Genomic DNA, 20,949 nt, shown 5'->3' with positions numbered 1-20,949 from the left:
TAGTTCCCCCACTTTTACTTAGGGTGTAATCTTTTAAGGGTTCCAACGTGGGCCCAAAGCCTCTAACCCTGTTTCTGTGTGAACATTAGACACAATTCACTGGAATATATCAGCCACCACTACCGGGGTAGTCTTAGCATGGGCGTAAATGCCTGTTCTTCAGATTATTAGATAGCTCAGCTATTCATTTATGAGGACATTTATTCTGTGTGTGTGTGTGTGTGTGTGTGTGTGTGTGTGTGTGTGTGTGTGTGTGTGTGTGTGTGTTTTCAATCCAGCAAATCTAGGTGTTTTTAGCAGGAGGGTTTTCTGATTATTCAAATCTGCCAGAACTAAGATTTCTATCAGAATGTTTTACTGACAGTCAAATTAGGTGTGTTGACCTTTATTCCCAGTTCTTACCTAAAGCTGCATTTTATGTAATTTTAAATTCCTGAAACTATAGTGATGTTTTGGAGATGAATATTTATTGAAACCCCAGAGGAAACTATGACACAGGGTATTCTAAGACAACTCGCCCAGGCAACTGTAATGATAAATTATAACCCTAAAACTTTTGCCTAATGATGATTTGTCCTAATATTTCATAAACAAGCCTTATTTTAATAATTAATAGGGAAAAGTATAACTTAAAAATTCAGCTGCAACAACATGGGATACTCAGCCATAAAAAGGAGTGAAATAATGGCATTCACGGCAACCTGGATGGAGTTGGAGACCATTATTCTAAGTGAAGTATAACTCAGGAATGGAAAACCAAACGTCATATGTTCTCACTTATAAGTGGGAGCTAAGATATGAGGACACAAAGGCCTAAGAATTATATGATGGGCTTTGGGGACTCGGAGGTGGAAGAAGGGTGGAGGGGTGAGGGATAAAAGAGTACACATTGGGTACAGTGTACACTGCTCGGGTGACAATTGCACCAAAATCTCAGGAATCAACACTAAAAAATTTATCCACATAACAAAAAACACCTGTTCCCCCAAAACTATTGAACTTTTTTAAAAAAGGAAAATAATAAAATAATTCAGCTGCAGAGATGTGTCCTGCTGATAGGCCTCTGTTACAGGCCGTACTGTGTTCCCCTCAAAATTCATTTATGGAAGTCCTAACTCCCAGTACCTCAGAATGTGACTATATTTAGAGACAGGATCTTTAGAGAGGTCATTGAATTAAAATAAAGTCATTAGGGTGATCCCTAATTCAATGACTGAAGTTTTTATAGGAAGAGGAGATTAGGATTTAAACTCAGAGAGAGTGAAGAACATGGGATTAGGATTTAAACTCAGAGAGAGTGAAGAACATGGGATTAGGATTTACACTCAGAGAGAGAGTGAAGAACATGGGATTAGGATTTAAACTCAGAGAGAGAGTGAAGAACATGGGATTAGGATTTAAACTCAGAGAGAGTGAAGAACATGGGATTAGGATTTAAACTCAGAGAGAGTGAAGAACATGGGATTAGGATTTAAACTCAGAGAGAGTGAAGAACATGGGATTAGGATTTAAACTCAGAGAGAGGGTGAAGAACATGGGATTAGGATTTAAACTCAGAGAGAGGGTGAAGAACATGGGATTAGGATTTAAACTCAGAGAGAGAGAGTGAAGAACATGGGAAGCCACAGAGAGAAGACAGCCATATATGAGCCGGGGAAAGAGGCCTCAGGAGAAACCAAACCTGCCAATGCCTTGAGCTCTCACTTCCAGCCTACAGAATTGTCAGAAAATACATTTCTGTTAAGTCATCCAGTCTGTGGTACTTTGTTATGGGAGCCCTAGCCCCAGCAAACTAACATAGCTTCGTATTGTTTCTTAATAATTTATACAAACTACTTAAAACACTTCAATTTGTGTCCTGCTATTTAAAAGATATCTAACTTAAGATCTAAAATATTATTTAGGTTGAGCGTGGTGGCTCATTCCTGTAATTCCAGCACTTTGGGAGGCAGAGGCTGGAGGATCACCTGAGCCCAGGGAGGTCAAGGCTGCAATGAGCCATGATCACATCACTGCCCTCCATCCTGGGTGACAGAGTGAGACCTTGTCTAAAAAAAAATATATATATATATATATACACACACACACATATAATTATATATAACAAATTATATGTATATTTAATTTGTTAAGATCAACTTTCTTCACTCCTTTTTAATAATTAGCATATTTCGCCAGATGTGGTAGTGTCTGCTTATAATCCCAGCTGCTTGAGAGGCTGAAGCAGGAGATTGCTTGAGCCCAGGAGTTTGAGGCTGCAATGAGCTATGATCGTGCCACCGTACTCCATCCTGCATGACAGAGTGAGACCCTGCCTCAAAAATAATAAATTAATTATTAGCATATTTTATCAACATATAAAATAACTTACTCTTCGGATTGGCTAAATGTATATATTTACCAACATTACAACCAACTGCAATACCAACAACATAAAACTAAGAATCTTAACATCTATTTAGAACATGTACTCAACAAAACCCACGCGGGCCAAATACACTAACTGCTTTACCTCGATCTGGTGCACTCAGGCCCAATATGGGGCATGGTGTTTTGTGAATGGACATTATGCAATCATGCTAGTTGAAATAAAATCTTTGAAATTGCTCCAAAACTGGTTCTACAGCTTTAAAACATCTAATTTCATCAGTGTCTGCTACATTTAGGGAAAAACAAAAGGCTGCTTGTAGCAACCTGGTACCAAGAGTGTAGTTTAAGTCTCAATTGTTGCCAGGACCCTGGTAGGTGATTCTCTCTTCATTGTCCTCGCTGATTCCTTGCAGGCCACCTTCCTCTTCATGCCCTCTGTGTGCTAGAATTCCTCAGGCTGGGAACTAAGCCCTTCGCTTGTCACTCTCCATTCTCTCTCTAGGTTATCTAATCTAATTTAATCCCATAGTTTTAAAATTCATCTTTATGCCAATGGCTCTCAGACTTATTTCTCCAGGTTAGAAACTGTCTTCTAAATTACAGATCTATAATTTCGACTATCTGAAATCTGCATCTGGCTGTCGCAGAGACAGCACAAACAACACATGTGAAATCCAACTAGTGGTGTACCCTTGCCCAAATGTGCTCCTCCACTGATCTTTCCTATTTTAGGAAATGACACATCATTCACCCAGTTGTTCATGCCAGAAACTGGACGTCCTTCTTGACACTACTTTTTCAGTGACCCCGGCCTATATCCAATACATTGGCAAGTCCTAGTGACTAAGGTATCAACAGATGATTGATAGACAGATAGATAGATGATAATCTTAAATCCATCCACTTCTCTCCACCTCCACTGTCTTAAACCTATTCCTATTTATCATCTGTGACCTGGACAGCAGTTTCCTAAGTGGTCTGCCCACATCCTCTTGAGACACTTTCCAATCCATCTTTCACAACGTAGCCAGAACAATCTTTTAAAACCAATTCTTTTTTTTTTTTTTTTCAGACAGAGTCTCACTCTGTCACCCAGGCTGGAGTGCAGCAGCATGATCTTGGCTCACTGCAACCTCCGCCTACACCTCCGGGGCTCAAGCGATTCTCGTGCCTCAGCCTCCTGAGTAGCTGGGATTACAGGCATGCACCACCACACCCAGCTAATTTTTGTATCTTTAGTAGAGACAAATTTCACCATGTTGCCCAGACTGGTCTTGAATTCTTAAGCTCATGTGATAGGCCACCTCGGCCTCCCAAAGTGCTGGGATTACAGGCATGAGCCACTGTGCCTGGCCAAAACCAATTCTCTTTTATTCTTTCTCCCTCTCATTGATACATACACATCACTTAAAACCTTTCAATCACTTTGCATGTAACATAAAACCCCAAATCATTAATATATACTAAGTCAAAAGAAATTCTGAAGGACGAAAGCATTTAGAAAAAAAGTTTACTTACAAAAACACTTGCAAAAATATACAAGTGAATTTAGGCTTTAGAAGGATTGATACATCAAATACACACACACCAAGGTTTACAGTTAGTTGCTTCATGGTGGGAAAAGAGCAATTTTCTCATATGATTGCCATATGACCCCAAGCTCCCACATATCTTGACTGTAGCAGTACAAAAGTCAGCAATTAAACTGTAAGAGAGTCAGTAATATATGGGAAATGCTGAAAGTTTTGTTCACTTTGGAGACTACAGATAGTGTGATACTGTTCTTTCACGGTTTATTTCAGAACACAAAGTATTTTGTTTTTCCTGTGGGAAGTAATATGTACACTCACTCATTTTGGAAACAGGACAAGATTTCAGTTTTGTTTTATATGCATAAAGCCCAGCATGTCTGGGTACTTCTTATATCAACTTCAACTCATGCCACTCTCCCCCTCATTTTCTACATTCTAGTCACATGACCTTTTTGCAGGTTCTCAAAGTTCTTCCCCAACATGCTGTCCCCTCTGTCTGGTACACATTCCCCTACATACTTTACCTGCCAAACCTTAATCATTTTCCCAGATGCAACTTAAATGTCACTTCCTCCAAATCCCACTCTAAATTGAGTGCCCCAACTATTCAATCATAGCACTCTGCATTATCAGGTATGATGCCTTTGGATGCGAATAACTGAAAAACCAAACCTACCAATAGAGTTTTTAATATCAGGGAAGCTTTTGGGCATGGAGAATAACAATCACCACTATGTGTACTTTTGTTTAATGCTTACTTTATAAACTTTAAAATGTATTAAACAGTATTTCTGGGAAATACTGTCTGATGCCATCCAATGCAGTATTCACTAACCACATGTGGCTACTGAACACTTGAAATGTGACTAATCCAATTAAGGAATTTAATTTAAAAACTTTTTAATTAAATTTGGGAAAAACTAAAGTATGCGAACCTATTTTTTCAGCTGCAAACTTTATGAAATCTAAACACAGATCCAATATTTCCAATTAAAATCAGGCAACTGAGATAAGTGTATACATGTGAAATACATATCGAATTTTCAAGACTCAGTATAAAAAAATGTAAAAACTACCTGAATTTTTATATTGATTACATGTTGAAATGAGATTTTGGATATATCACGTTAAATAAAATATATTACTAAAATTAATTTCCTCTTTTTTTTTTTTTTTTTTGAGGTGGAGTCTCGATCGATCCCCAGTCTGGAGCGCAGTGGCTGATCTCGGCTCAGTGCAACCTCCGCCTCCCGGGTTCAAGCGAGTCTCCTGTTTCAGCCTCCCTGGTAGCTGGGATTACAGGCGCCCACCACCGCGCCGGGCTAATTTTTGTACTTTTAATAGACGGGTTTTCGCCATGTTGGTCAGGCTGGTCTCGAACTCCTGACCTCAGATGATCCGCCCGCCTTGGCCTCCCAAAGTGCTGGGATTACAGGCGTGAGCCACCGCGCCCGGCCTCATCTGCAATTTTATTTAAATCACAAATATACTAGATCCTCTTACATGCTTCGAAGAACTAAAAAAAAAAAAAAGACATGAATTATCACAATGATTACCGAATTAATTGTAAATTTTTTAATTTAAACTAGTCACAAAGGTATCACAGGTATGACTTACACCTAACGGGAGCCAAAAGATGAACAAATGATTGGGTTGCGGAACGAATGACTGAATTATCCCTAACAATCTTGGGAAGAAAACAGGATTGGCCAGGCCCATCCCAAGAGGTCCACGTCAGGCAGGGGGCCCGCCCACCGCGGGACCAAGCGGCTACGCCTTCCAAGCTTTCATTCGGGGCCGCGCCAGCGCTGAGGAGATTCAAACGCCACATGGTCCCGAAGGTCCTGCAGGCTCTCGGGTCACCCTACAGCTGACACGCCAACGAAAGCTTCGGAGCCGCCAACCCCAAAACGGAAACACCTGAGCCACAAGCTGAGCTCGCGTAGGGCACGCTCCCGCGGGAGTGCTTCCGGGACAGGGGGCGGGGTCGCCGGAAGTGGCCGTCCGCCGTCCGCTGCTCGTTGTTTAAGCGGCTGACGGGAAGGAGAAGCCAGAACTCCGGCGGCGCCGCGGGGCGGCAGTCAAGACCAGAGCCGGAGCCGTCACTCACCTCTGGATTAGCCTGAAGCGGAGACTACCGGCTGCGGAGCGGCGGGGCGAGACACTTGCTCGCCTTCTGACCCCATCATGTCGCGGGGCTCCATCGAGATTCCCCTCCGGGACACTGACGAGGTAAGTGTCGTGTATGGAGGCGGGTGGGGGCCATGAACTTGTACGATCGCCCCCACCGACTTCGCTCGACTTCGTTTCTGAAGCGAGAGCATCCTCCTTCTCTAAGAGCCCTGATCGAAATACCTGGCCAAGGTCTGATCATCATCTTCTTTAGCCCCTGTGCCCTCAGGCTGGGGGCACCGCGTCTCTGCAGCCTCAGGGCCACTCGGAGAAGGAGTTCTTGAAAGTTCCTCTCCAGCCTGTTCGAATTTGACAGTGCGCTACTCTTTTACTAACCAACTCACGGGAGCAGAGGTGTGAGAGTACCCGATAAACTGTAAAACACCTCGCAGATGACAGAGGTGGGCGCTGATGTTACCGGGGTTTATGTGCTTGCTGCTCAAACTCGAGATCTTTCCCTGGGAATATATAGGAGGTCGCCTCTTCTCCCTTAGAAACTCGAGTCTGTCATGGTGCACTGTGTTCTCTACACCAACTCTCCTTCAGCGAGATAGCCCAAGATTTAGCCGCCCCTGTGTGCTGATAAAATTTAACCTCCTCTCGCTTACCTATGTCTCATTCATGGGTGGCCTGTGGCTTGTCTGAGTAAAGCTCTCAGCTTTGGTGTTCAGTCTTCTTGTATATCTTTTATTTTTATTTTTTTGTTTGAGATATAATATTGAGGTATAAAATTCAGTGGTTTTTAGTGTATTCGCAAAGTTGTGTAGTCATTACCTCTAATTCCAGGACATTTTCCTATTATTATTTTTATGCTTACAGTCAGGACTGTCTGTTACACGCAGGTGCCACCTCCATGATTAATGTGTGCAGTGGCATTCCACTTTGCATGGCCTGTAGGGTCATGCGTCTCAAGGAGTCAGACCTATGGCATAAGAGTCTCTAGGGTGCTTATCTGCACTTTACTTGGATTCTATGTTAAGTAGGATTTTGTTTTGTTATTTTTGAGTAAGCAGACCATTTCTAGCATTTTATAGTTCCAGTGATTTGGGGACAAGTAGCAGGGTTTGTTTGCTTCTCTGTGCTTTAACTTTATTATAGTATAACCTATTTGTCATGTGCTCCTTAAACATTAACATGGATTAGCTCAACCGTATTGAAAGTGAACACGTACTCTATGTATATGCGTGTTGATTATATTCACGAAAAGCAGCAAAGATGAAATGTGAATTTTAAAGTGGAATAAGAGTTAAGACCTACATTTTGTATTTTAGGTCATTGAACTTGACTTCGATCAGTTACCGGAGGGAGATGAAGTTATCAGTATTCTGAAACAGGAACACACACAACTGCACATATGGATTGCTTTGGCGGTCAGTATTCATGTAGCAAATATTTTTTATTTGTTGACTAGGAAAATATGTAGTTTCTGTTTTCAGATATAGTAATAGCCAGCTTGGCTGCATGATAGATTAGTTATACCATGTGTATGGAAGTTAATTGTGTTAATAATTTATGGAACAATAAGGCCATTTTTCTAAATGATATGCTGCTCTACTGGTGAATTAGTATATGTTGGTAAGGGCAAAATTCATTTAAGTAGTACTCTATATTGAATATTTTTTAATTTAGTGCTTGTTCAGTGAAGGCTGGCTTATGGTTTATAGATAAGCTGAAAAGAAGCGAAGTGCTTCTATGTAAACATTACTGCTTAACATCGTTTCCTATAACAATAAAACATTTCCCTTAAAATATTCTAGAAAGTGATTAGGTTCCGGGAAAATCACTTCACCCAAAATCACAAAAGTTGTTTTGGGTGAAGTTTATCTCAGGCTTATGTTTTTTGTCCTATTTAGTCTCCTTCAATGTGAATCTTACTGGAGATTCTCAAGAAAATCCAATCAGAAAGCCTAAAATTCTATATCCTCTACTTGCCAGCATCAGCTGCATAATGATGTTTTCTTTTTATAGGAATAGGTAATATAAATGTTACAGTCATTATTCCTAAGTAGATGTGTCACATTGCTTTCATACAAACATACAGAAGAGGCTCCTAATATTGTCTTGAAGAGTCAGAGAAATAGGTCTGGAATTGGGCTTATATCCAGTGCTCAAGACTGCTCTAAGAGTTTCTTCCTTTTGGATGTGGATTTACAGAGAAGTATTTTCAGTGACAAGCAGTGCCTTCTTGACTTGAAATGCCAAGTTTTCTTATTCCATGGAGACCAAGCCTCCTTGTCACACACATTTTTTTTAAAACCAGACGGTAATTTAGATGTATATATAATATATATTATATATATATATATTTTAAGTACATATGTCCTCCTTAACAGCACTTAAACAAAAATTAGAATATTGGAGGATTAGCATGGCACCTGTAGTAGAATAAATTAATGACACATTGTGGGATATAGATTTTTATGGGGAAAAGAATGTAGGCTTTGGGGTTAGATCAAGTCCCGGCATGGCTGCTAACTAGCTATGTGACCTTAGACAAATGATCTAACTTCTGAGCATATGTCCTCATTTAAAATATAGTGATGTTAGCATCTACCTCATAGAGTGGTTGTACAGATTAGAGAATATGTATATGAAATTCCTTTCATGGTATGTGACCAATAGTCAGTGGTTAATAAGTGGTGGATATTCCACATAGAGACAGAGTCTCTGTATTTTGCCCAGGCTAGACTCAAACTCCAGGGCTCAAGCCATCCTGCCACTGCAGCATCCCAAGTAGTAGATTACAGGTGCATACCACCACACCTAGTGGATATTTCTTTTATTATTTATAAGTCAAACAGATGCCTAGAGAAGTTATTAAACAGGCCCAAATCACAGATAATTTTTGGTAGATCTAGAACCAGAACCCAAGTTTTCTGTGTAGAATTCTTCATATCTTTCACTGTTGTTTTCTCTCTTAGGCTCTACTTATCTGAAAATTTTAGTTAGAAATCAACTAGATAAGCAGCAGATTGGGAACATTTTGAATGATTCCAGTTTTTTAAACAGCTTTATTAAAGTCTAATGGATTTATAATAAACTGCATATATTTGACATTTACCATTTGATAAGTTTTATCATCTGTATATACCTGTGAAACCATCACCACAATCAAGATTAATGAATACATTCATCACCTTCCAAAAGTGTCCTCTGTACCACTCCCCACAAGTCCCCCACCCCACCCCTAATCCCCGTGCCAGACAACCACTGGTCTGCTTTTTGACACTAGAGATTGTTTTATGTTTTCTAGAGTTTTATATAAATGGAATCACACAATATGTACTCTTTTTTTTTTGGTCTGATTTCTTTCATTCAGCATAATTATTTTGAGATTTATCCATGTTGTAGCATATATCAATAGTTCATTCCTTTTCATTGTGGCATAGTATCCATTTTATGGATACACCACAGCTTGTTTATCCATTCACCTGTTAATCAACATTTTGATTGTTTCCAGTTTTTTGTTGTTACAAATAAAGTTGCTATAAACATTTGTGTACAACTTTTTATGTGGACATATGCTTTAGTGATTCTAATTTGTTTCATTACCTTATAGCTGGAATACTACAAGCAAGGAAAAACAGAAGAGTTTGTAAAATTGTTGGAAGCAGCACGTATAGATGGCAATTTGGACTATAGAGACCATGAAAAAGACCAGATGACTTGCTTGGATACATTGGCAGCGTATTATGTACAACAGGCTCGGAAAGAAAAGAATAAGGACAATAAAAAGGATCTTATTACGCAGGCCACCTTGTTGTATACAATGGCCGATAAAATTATTATGTATGATCAGGTAAAAATAAAGTCAAATTTCTTTCCATTTATGAAGGGAGAAAAAAGCACATGAAAGCAAAATGTGTGTGATAGCAGATTTTTTGAAAGAGTTTTTCTTCAAATAACATGGTTGATAGAGTGAAAAAGAAGAAAGGTTCCTCATTAAAATTGGAATGCTTTGGTTTTTCTACTGTTTAAGTAATATGGGCAAATTTAGTACGTAAAACTTGCTCCAGTAATTTTATTATCTCCAGGTGAATTTCAAGGATATTTTAAGGAATTTAAATTTTTCTTTTGGTTGTTGTTACTGGCACAGAAAACTTACATTTCAGGATAATTTCTTATTTTGTAATTAAGAATTGCTTGTTAGTAGCTTAAGCACATTACATTTGATAGGGGAATTTGCATTGTGCTCCACCTCCTTCCTATTTGGTTTTCACTTTAGTGTTACATGTTCATGGTACATAGGGGTAAAGTCTAAGATAATACGTTACTTTATAGAACCATTTGTTGGGAAGAGCCTGCTTCTGCCTACTTGAGGGTGACAAAATGGATCAAGCTGATGCGCAGTTTCATTTTGTACTCAATCAGTCTCCAAATAATATTCCAGCCCTTCTTGGTAAGTGATCTTTGGCAACATGTTAGGAAACAATTGTTTTCAGCATATGCCTAGAATATATCTCTTGGTAATAGCTCCTTAATAACTCAGCTAGACAGCAAAGTAGAAGAGCTTTATGTTGTTACAGATGAAATTACCTACAACAAATATTGTTGAAATCGTAGAAATAAAATATATACCAGTTAAGAATAATTTATTATTTAGGCCAGGCATGGTGTAATTTCAGCGCTTTGAGACCCTGTCTTGTTATACCTGTAATCCCAGGGCTTTGAGAGACTGAGGCAGGAGGATCACTTGAGGCCAGGAGTTCAAGACCAGCTGGGGCAACACAGCAAGACCCCATCTCTACAAAAAATAATTTTTTCAAAAAAGAGTAATTGATTATACACTTCTGAAGAGCCAATAAACAATCTCTACTTAGACAACTTCAAGCTATTTCAATTATTAACTTTATAACATTTTTTAAACTTTTATTGAAGTTCAGGGGTACAAGTGCAGGTTTGTTCCATAGGTAAACTTGTGTCATGGGGGTTTATTGTGCAGGTTATTTCATCACTCAGGTATTAAGCCTAGTACCTATTAGTTATTTTTCCTGATCCTCTCCCTGCTCCCACCCTCCACCCTCCAAAAGGCCCCAGTATGTGTTGTTCCCCTCTGTGTCCATGTGTTCTCGTCATTTAGCTCCCACTTATAAGTGAGAACAGGCGGTATTCAGTTTTCTGTTCCTATGGTAGTTTGCCAACTTTATAACATTTAACATAAAAACAAGAAGTTTTATTTTTAGACATAAATTAGTATACTTTTATGAAAAACAAATTTTTAATATGAAATTTTGTTCACTGTTTTCAAGTATTTCTTACTCAGAGATGTATTTAACTTAGTTAAGTTAGTGTAAAACATAATAGACTTGTAGCCTTTAGTCAGACACTGTGATTATTTTTAAAAATCATTACAGGTAAAGCTTGCATTTCCTTCAACAAGAAGGATTACAGAGGAGCTCTTGCTTACTATAAGAAAGCATTGCGTACTAACCCAGGATGTCCAGGTAAGAGAAAAATTTTATTTTATGTCTAAACTGTATATGACCCAGCTTAAAGCATTGAGGATTTGTCAGTTGCTTATGAAGTTAGTTATGAAAAGATATTGTTGGATTATAGAAATGTCAGAATCAAGGTTTTTTTTTTAGTGCTATGTTTGAATCAAAAGCTGGATAGTAAGGCCGAGTGCAATGGCTCATGCCAATAATCTCAGCACTTTGGTAGGCCGAGGCAGGAGGACTACTTGAGCCCAGGAGTTTGAGACCAGCCTGGGCAACATAGTGAGACCCTGTCTCTACAAAAAATAAAAAAGTTACATGAGCATGGTGGCACACACCTGTAGTCCCAGCTCCTTAGGAGGCTCAGGCTGGAGGATCGCTTGAGTCTGGGAGGTTGAGGCTGCAGTGAGCCATGATTGTGCCATTGCATTCCAGCCTGGGCAACAGAACAAGACCTTGTCTCAAGGGGAAAAAAAAATAGATAGGATCTGGCTGCACTGGTTCACACCTGTAATCTCAGCACTTAGGGAGGGTGAGGTAGAAGGATTGCTTGAGCCCAGGAATTTGAGACCAGCCTGTGCAACAAAGTGAGACCCCCGTCTCTACAGAAAATCAGCCGCGCATGGTAGTGCTTGTGGTCGCAGCTACTCAAGAGGCTAAGGCAGGAGGATCACTCGAGCCTAGGCATTTGAGGCTGCAGTGAGCCATGTTCATGCCACGGCACTCCAGCCTGGGCAACAGAGCAAGACCCTGTCTCAAGAAAAAAAAAGTCTGGATAGTAGATTATAATATAATCTTTTTGCTCTATACTATTTTTCTTTCCAAAATGTCATTCATGTAGCAAATTTTTATTGAGTACCAACTATGTGGCAGGCAGTGTTCTAAACCCTGAGAATGTAGCAATTAACCAAAGAGACAAAAGTTCCTGCCCTCAGGGAGTCCAGTTTTCAGTGGGCAAGATAAATAGTAAAATATGTATGATGTGTAAGCTACCAGTAAGAGCCAAGGAGAAGAATAAAGCAGAAAAAGGCTATGAGAAGCATCAGGAGTTGCTTAGAAAGGATGACCAAGGAAGCTCATCAGAGATAGTAACATTTGTGTGAAGACCTAAAAAACAACTAGCAGCCATGCAGATATATAGGAGAAGACCACTCCTAGAGAGAGAGCATAGAAGGTACAAAGGTCCAGAGGAAAGAGGTTGCCTGGTAAGTTTAAGGAAGAGTAAGGAGGCCATTGTATCTGGAGTAGAGAGAGAAAGAGTAGGGGGGAAAAGTAGTAAGAAATGGGGTCAAAGCTATAACCAGGGACTGACTAATCACGTAGGGCATCACAGATTATTGTAAGGACTTTAGTTTTTACATCGACAGAGACAGGAAGCCATTGGAGGGCCTTGGGCAGCAGAGTGACATGATCTGACCTATATTTAAAAGGATCATTTAAGCTTTGGGGTTGAGACTAGAGTGGGGCTCAAGGGGAGGGGGTCAAAGACAGAAGTAGGGAGAGCAGGGAGAAGGCGTCTGCAGACAGGCAGGTCAGAGGTGATTGTGGCTTACACTAGGAAGGTAATAGTGGAGTTGGTACAAGTGGTCAGATTCTACATGTATTTTGAAAGGAGAGCTGATGGAGTACATATGATATATAAGACAGAGAGGAAGAGTCAAAGATAACTCCCTTGCACAAGGAATTGGAAAAGTAGAGTTATATTTTACTATATTTGGGAAATAGTTTAAGTGGAACTAGTTTTAGATATGAAAAGTTTGAAGTATCTTTTAGACATATAAGTTGTCAAATTAAGCAGTTCAGACTTAAAGCTTTTAGAGCTTTATCCTGAGCCTTGAGAAGAATGTGGCTATACAACCTGAGTCATGTGGCATGCAGTTGCAATTTCTGCCTTTTTTTTCCCTGTAAACAATTAAGATCAAATGATGCCAGAAATAAGACCCCCCTCACATGGAGCAATAAAATAATCTTTTTAGAATATAGCAATTTGTAGCCAATCAAATTGCTGTGACATAGGCACCTAGTGTTATATTTTAGAATGTTATAATCCTACTAGAACTTCTCTATTTCCCCCAAATAATTAAAACCTTAACTTTTTCACTTTGGAAAACACTGATATCATTCATTTGGAGTCAGTACTTTTCTGGTGGCCATTCTCACACCATGCACTCCAATAAACTCTATACTTAATCATATTTGCCAAATCCCGTTATTTAAAATTTACGAAGTGAAGACAGCAGAAAGGCTGGAATTCAGGAAAGAGGTCTGGGCTGAGGTCATCAACATATAGATAGTGTATAAAGCTGTGAATGAGTGCAAATAGAAAAGAGGTCTGGAGGTGGAGCCCTAGAGCACTCTGATATTAAGAGATTAGGGAAATGAGGAAGAATCAGCAAAGGAGAATGAGAAGATAATAGCCAGAGGTATAGGAGGAAAATAGGGTGAGTGCATTGTCCTTAAAGGCAAATGTAAAATGTTTCCAGAAGAAGATGATGACCAACTGTGTCAAATTCTGTTAGGTCACGTAAAATAGGGACACAGAATTGATCATTGGATTTAGCAGCATACAAATCCATAGTGACCTTGATAAAAGCAGTTTTACTGGAATGGTGGGGTAGAGCTTCACTGGAGTGTATTCAAGAGAAAATGGAAGGAAAGGAATTAGACATAGCAAGTGTAGCTAGATCATTCTGGGAGTTTTGCTATCAAAGGAAGAACAGACATGATCGACAACTGGAAAGGGATATAGAATCAAGAGAGGATTTGTATAAGATGGCAGAATGTTTATGTGTAGAAGAGAATTAATGATCCAGTAGAGAGAAAAAATAGGGGAAGGTTGCTGGAGCAGTATCCTTAAATAGATAAGAGGGCATCTAGTGACCAGTATGGCGATTGGCTTTAGATGGGAATTTGCTTGTGTTTTGGCATGGCCTTAAATGAGGTAGCACATATGAGCATAGCTCTGAAGGGAGCAATGGTATGTGCCCATAATCAGTCACATTATTTAAGGTCTAAGTGGAACTTTTGTTCTCTGTTTAAAAATTGTTCTTCAGTGATGAGAAATTGAAGGTATGGTTAGCAGCGATGTTAGAAGACAAGAAAAATACCAGTATTATAGGTGTTCTGTTCTGTAGTGAGAAATGTGTCGGTGATAGGGGAGAGGGTTGGAATGTGGTGTGATGTAGCCTCCAAGGAAACCAAGTTTGTGATAGGTCAAAAGATTTTGTAGTGTAGTTATACTGAGGTTAATTTTGGGGATTTTGCAACTCATAAATAGAGAATGTTTAAGCATTTTTGTAATTGAACTCTAAAAAATGCCCTAGTTTGACAGATTGAATGACTTCATTTTATAGCGGAAGTTCGTTTAGGAATGGGCCATTGCTTTGTGAAACTTAACAAACTGGAAAAAGCTCGTCTGGCATTCAGCAGAGCCCTGGAACTCAATTCCAAATGTGTGGGAGCATTGGTTGGACTGGCTGTTCTAGAACTCAACAATAAAGAGGTATGGTATGTAAGTGAAAAAAGTATCTAGCTCCTAACTGCTTTGTCAGGCCCACAGCCTCTTATCTAAAACTCTTGGAGCCAGATGTGTCTTAGAAATTAAGATTACAGATTACAGAAAGGTACCTGTAGTTTGTAATGTGTAACACCCAGTTATTTGGGCACTACCCCAAAAGCAAACTTATATTTCTGTGGCAAAATGATAGACTGTTCACACTAGTAGATAGGGTTACAATTCAGGTAGTATTGCCACCAAATGAGTTTGCTCCAAGATTACCAAAAAAAACAAAAAAACAAAAAACAAAACTTGTTTTTTAAGGCATTTAGATTTCAGAATCTCAGATAAGGGGTCGTAGACTTGTATGTCAGTTTGGAATGCTTTCATTGCAAGTAACAAAAAACACATCCCAGTGCCTTAAACATAAGGGCTTTTAGTGTTTGCTAAACCAGTTGTCAAAGGTCTCAAATTTGATAGGTCCTTGTTGCCAAACCTATGATTTTATATAATTCTGTCCTGCCTTCCTTAATGTGCAGCCTTTCTTCATCGTGTCTGTCATCTCATAGTCACAAGGTGGCTGCAGCATCTCCAGCTTCTCATTATTACATCGGTTTTATAAAAAGGGAGGAAAGGGAAAGGATAAAAAGGCTTTCTCTTAGAGAAGCCCTGTCTTATATTGAGAAGGAAGCTCTCCATCATGCTTCCCCTTATGTATAATTGTCCAAAACAGGGTTACCTGGGTTTCTCAGCCTCAGTACTATTGACGTTTTGGGCTGCATAATTCTTTGTTGTGGGGAACTGCCCCTTCCATTATAGAATGTTTATTTTAACAGCCTCCCTGGCCTCTACCCACTAAATGCCGATAGCATTCCTCCAATTGTGATAACCAAACATGACTTCATCCCCAGTTGAGAACCACTACCTTAGGCCAGAGGAAAAGATTATCTGGACTGGTGTAGGTCAATCATGATTCATCCCCCGGGCCTGGGGAAGAGGGGAAGGAAGCTTTCCTTCCTAAACTCAAAAGATTTTCACAGGCTATAAAATCTGGATTCTGTTAGCAGGATAAGTGGTAAAATGGCTGTTGCATAATCCACCAGTATCAGTCACATGAAGAAAACAGCTCGGATCAATAAAACCAAAGGTGGTAGAGGCCAGGCATGGTGGCTCTTACCTATAATCCCAACACTTTGGGAGATCAAAATGGGAGGATTGTTTGAGCCCAGGAGGTCAAGGCTGCAGTGAGCTGTGTTTGTGCCAGTGCTCTCCATCCTGGGCAACACAGTGAGATCCTGTCTGAAAAAAAATAAAAATGAATATAAATAAATAAAAACAAAGGTGGCTTTTTGTGGGAGAAGTAGGGGCAGGGACTAATAAAGTAGATGAGATAAGTCTCAAGCAAGAACTGAACAAGAAAATAAAAAGAGGGGAAAAAAGTGACACACAAAAAAATTAAGGATTAAAAGGGAGATTTAATTACAAATGCAATACAGATATTTAAAATCATAAGCTTCTAATCCGTTTTAGTGTCTGATCTTAGGGTTTATAACTTATTTCTTGTGACTAAAGAAAACTTCTTGAAAAGTGCTAATTTAGTATTGTTTTCACTCCACCTTGTTGCAATGTTTTCTTTTAGGCTGATTCCATTAAAAATGGCGTCCAGCTTCTTTCCAGAGCCTATACGATTGATCCTAGCAACCCTATGGTATTGAACCACTTGGCAAATCACTTTTTCTTCAAAAAGGTAGAAGTCATTTATTTTTAAATTCTGATTTTTGTTTTTCTGTACTGCAATTGATATTTTATTTCTTTTTTAAACTTGGAAAGAAATTTGAAAATGTCAGATTTTTCCCCCCCTCCAAATTATAGAGTATGTTGTATTAGTTACCTGAGGGTACCTACATTTGTTTATTCATTTATTTGCTTAATATTTATTGACCCCTATATACTGTACCCAACACTGTGGTAGTGATGTGAAGATTAGTAAAACATGGTTTCTGTACTCAAGGAGTTCAGTTTCATAGAAAAAGCAGCCATGTAAACAAATGTAAGTGTAAAAATAAAGGTATCTACTCATTTATGGTAGAGAAATGAGGAAGTGGTCAGGTGGCTTAGGTGAATTTTCACCAAGGCTGCAGAGCTTTTGAACTAGGTTTTTAGGAAGAGGTCACTAAAGAGTTGAAAAGGGAAAGACACACAAATCTATGAAATAGTATATAATATGGTAGGCAATGCTTTGGATTCAGATAGTGGAGCATTTGTGTAATATCAGAATTTGGACGTGCTATGTAGGGAACAAGGAGTCACTGACATTTTTATTTTGCATGTTGATCATGTTGTATTTTTTAAGTTGCCACTAATTCTGTAGAAGCAGTGGTATTTTAGGTTTCTTAAAATAGTAAATCTACTGGGAGTAGTGGCTCATGTCTGTAATCCCAGCATTTTGAGAGGCCGAGGTGGGAGGATTGCTTGAGCCCAGGAGTTCAAGACCAACACTGGCAACATAGTGAGACCTCATCTCTACAAAAATTTTTTAAAAATTAGCTGGACATGGTGGCACATACCTGTAGTCTCAGTTACTCAGAAGGCTGAGGTGGGAGGATCACTTGAGCCTGGGAGGTCGAGGCTGCAGTGAGCCATGATGGCGCCACTGCACTCCAGCCCATGCAACAGAGTAAGACCCTGTCTCAAAAAAAAAAAGTGCACTTTGTGTATTTACTTATGTAATCTTCACAATAATTCTATGATGTAGGTTATCTTATTCCCATTTTGTGGGTGGATAAGTTGAGGAAGAGTTAATAGTCTAAAGTCAGTAATTCACTATGAAAGGGGAGTGTGTTTCTACAGTCAGAGAGAATAAAGCACTGTGGTTAATAGCCATGTGACCTTAGACTGACCACAGTGCTTTACTCTCTCTGGCTGTAGAAACATACTCCGCTTTCATAGTGAATTATTGATTAGGTTATAACTGTTATAGCACTGAAAGGCAACTATTTATGAAGAAGATGGAAATGTATCTTACAGGTAAACGAAGTGTTAGTCTAACATAAAACAGCTATGCAAGCTAGTCTTATGAATTCACTCAGTTGACTTTCTGATCTTTGTTCAGGATTATAGTAAAGTCCAGCATCTGGCCCTCCATGCATTCCATAATACAGAAGTGGAAGCTATGCAAGCAGAGAGCTGCTATCAGCTAGCTAGATCATTCCATGTTCAGGTAATTTTATAACTTCTCTAAATGTCTAATCTTTTTACTTATAGTGTTTTAAATCTTTCCAATACTTTCGTACATATTGGTCTTTTTTTATTTTCATTCTTTAGGAGGATTATGACCAAGCTTTTCAGTACTATTATCAAGCCACGCAGTTTGCCTCATCCTCTTTTGTGCTCCCATTTTTTGGTTTGGGACAAATGTATATTTATCGAGGTGACAAAGAAAATGCATCTCAGTGTTTTGAGAAGGTTTTGAAAGCTTATCCTAATAATTATGAAACTATGAAAATTCTCGGCTCTCTCTATGCTGCCTCAGAAGATCAAGAAAAACGAGATATTGCCAAGGTACATCTTTTTTTTAAAGTCTTAGCTGTTTTCTGTTAGCTATCCCAAAACTCCCATTTCTCATTTCCTGTTATTGCTAGTAGAAATATGATAGAAACAGTTTTGTTAGCTGAGCTTGTTCCAGTTTAGATAACAAAACAGACTTAAATAGCCCCCACTTTTTATTTTGACAACCTATAGATGGAATACTTCAGCTTAACAATCTCTTTTATCCCAGGGCCATTTGAAGAAGGTCACAGAACAGTATCCCGATGATGTTGAAGCTTGGATTGAATTGGCACAAATCTTAGAACAGACTGATATACAGGTATTTTAGTAATGTTTTTTAATCTCTCATATGATGTGTTTTTTGTAAGCCTGGTGTAGTGTCTCTCTTCCACTTACACCTTTTTCTGTCAATCATGAAAATACAGGGTGCCCTTTCAGCCTATGGAACAGCAACACGAATCCTTCAGGAGAAAGTGCAGGCCGATGTCCCTCCAGAGATTCTCAATAATGTGGGTGCCCTCCATTTTAGACTTGGAAACCTAGGAGAGGCTAAGGTAGGAAAATAGAAATATTTGCTTCTTTTATACTGAATCAAGTTGAATGCATGCCTTTTTAAAAAGTGTATAAACTAAATCTTTTAACAGTGTGATTTTTCTTTCTCATAGAAATATTTTTTGGCTTCATTGGACCGTGCAAAAGCAGAAGCGGAACACGATGAGCATTACTATAACGCCATTTCCGTTACCACGTCATATAATCTCGCCAGGCTATATGAGGCGATGTGTGAATTCCATGAAGCAGAAAAACTGTATAAAAACATCTTACGTGAACATCCTAATTATGTTGACTGTAAGGATTTTAAACTTCTTTATGTAATGAAATCCCTTCATTCCCACAAGAGCAGCAAAAATTTAGCCTGAAAAAAAATTTAGAATTGATAGTAAAAAATGTTTAAGGTTCTAATGTCGCCATTTCTCCAGGGCAAATTTGTGGCCTTAAAACAAAGGTGCAGCTTTACTGAGATTTGTGCTAGAAATAAGCAACTAAAACCAAGTGGACCGTATTTCAATGACTAGGTTATCTTCAGTGGGTCAGCTACCTTTGTTAGGCTTTTAACAACTCCTTGGCATATTTGATAATGCATTTACCTTTGAAACATCCTGCTTTGATTTCATATGAACATTCTTACAATGTTTATAATAGTGAGAAAGAAAAGTGCTTTTCCTTGAAACAATTATTGCTAAAATGTCCTAATTTGAGTTTTGCAACCTATACATTGTAAAATATGGAAAGTTTTTAATTAAAAAATAATTTAGGCCTGGCATGGTGGCTCATGCCTGGAATCCCAGTACTTTGGGAGGCCACTGCAGGGGGATCGCTTTGAGTCCAGGAGTTCAAGACCAACCTAAACAACCCCAGTAGTGAGACCCCATCTTTATATTTTAAATAATAATAATATACATAGTGTACTTAATTTTATTTGTGTGTATGAGGGTTTTTTTGTTTGTTTTTGTACTTTCTTTAAAAAGAACCTAAAGCATGATATTTTGACTCTAGTAAATCAGGAAGTTTTTTGTTTTGTTTTGTTTTGTTTTTAAGATGGAGTCTTGCTCTGTCACCCAGGCTGGAGTGCAGTGGCATAATCTCGGCTCACTGCAACCTCTGCCTCCCAGGTTGGAGCGATTCTCCTGCCTCAGCCTCCCGAGTAATTGGGATTACAAGGGCCCACCACCACGTCCAACTAATTTTTGTGTTTTTAGTAGAGGTGGGGTTTTGCCACGTTGGTCAGGCTGGTCTAGAACTCCTGACCTCAGGTGATCCATCCACCATGGCCTCCCAAAGTGCTGGGATTATAGGCATGAGCCACTGCGTCCAGCATATCAGGAGCTATTAACTTAGTGCCTGTCATGCTGTTATGGATGCAAAAGTGATTTAAAATAAGCAAGATTTCAGTTGAATGCCAGACTGAATTTGAATTGATTTGTTAGGCAGTACTGAACCATTATTGGTTTCCTTAGAGAAGTGACATTTCCTAGAGAAAACAACAACTTACATTTGTGTAGCACTTCACTATTAATTAATGGAAGAACCCCAGTTAGAGCCCAGGTCTTCTAAGTAGTAATACCTATTCATCAGACTTTCACTGTTTTGCCATATTATAAGCTGCTTTTTCTAAAAAGGTAACTGACAATGGTGTGTATTGGAGAGAAATTAGAAACGGGCCAGTTCCAAGCTTTTAAAATAACTTAGCTTGAGATAAGGACTTGGACCAGGGAACTAGCATTGGGAGTGGAGTGGCAGAGGTAAGTCTTAGATTTCAAACAGTAAGTCTAGATGGTGACAAAATTATTCTTTAACTTGTTGGATTGATGATTGATATTTTTTCACCTTTGGG

The 20,949-nt window shown here is 39.0% G+C and overlaps 1 protein-coding gene and 1 long non-coding RNA gene across 2 annotated transcripts in view; one reads left to right on the top strand and one right to left on the bottom strand.

Annotated features, from left to right (window-relative positions):
* Positions 1-5,056: 5,056 nt before the first annotated feature.
* Positions 5,057-5,873, bottom strand: LOC129048686 (uncharacterized). The gene is made up of 2 exons (XR_008511229.2): positions 5,520-5,873; positions 5,057-5,418 (listed from the first exon to the last, which is right to left on the bottom strand). It is a non-coding gene; the product is annotated as an uncharacterized LOC129048686 (long non-coding RNA).
* The window catches only part of CTR9 (CTR9 homolog, Paf1/RNA polymerase II complex component), a 33,077-nt gene continuing 17,997 nt past the window's right edge, over positions 5,870-20,949 (top strand). Inside the window, exons 1-12 of the mRNA XM_002822031.6 lie at positions 5,870-6,134; positions 7,346-7,444; positions 9,634-9,873; positions 10,356-10,473; positions 11,429-11,518; positions 14,863-15,011; positions 16,645-16,752; positions 18,118-18,225; positions 18,330-18,566; positions 18,784-18,873; positions 18,980-19,108; positions 19,220-19,403. Of these exons, the coding sequence (XP_002822077.2) occupies positions 6,090-6,134; positions 7,346-7,444; positions 9,634-9,873; positions 10,356-10,473; positions 11,429-11,518; positions 14,863-15,011; positions 16,645-16,752; positions 18,118-18,225; positions 18,330-18,566; positions 18,784-18,873; positions 18,980-19,108; positions 19,220-19,403 (1,597 nt within the window). The 5' untranslated portion in view covers positions 5,870-6,089. The remainder of the gene's footprint in view (positions 6,135-7,345; positions 7,445-9,633; positions 9,874-10,355; positions 10,474-11,428; positions 11,519-14,862; positions 15,012-16,644; positions 16,753-18,117; positions 18,226-18,329; positions 18,567-18,783; positions 18,874-18,979; positions 19,109-19,219; positions 19,404-20,949) is intronic.

The sequence above is a fragment of the Pongo abelii genome, chromosome 9, assembly GCF_028885655.2.
Source record: "Pongo abelii isolate AG06213 chromosome 9, NHGRI_mPonAbe1-v2.0_pri, whole genome shotgun sequence".
Lineage (NCBI taxonomy): Eukaryota > Metazoa > Chordata > Mammalia > Primates > Hominidae > Pongo > Pongo abelii.
The sequence above is the reverse complement of the archived record's forward strand: the minus strand, read 5'-3'. Positions and strand labels throughout refer to the sequence as shown.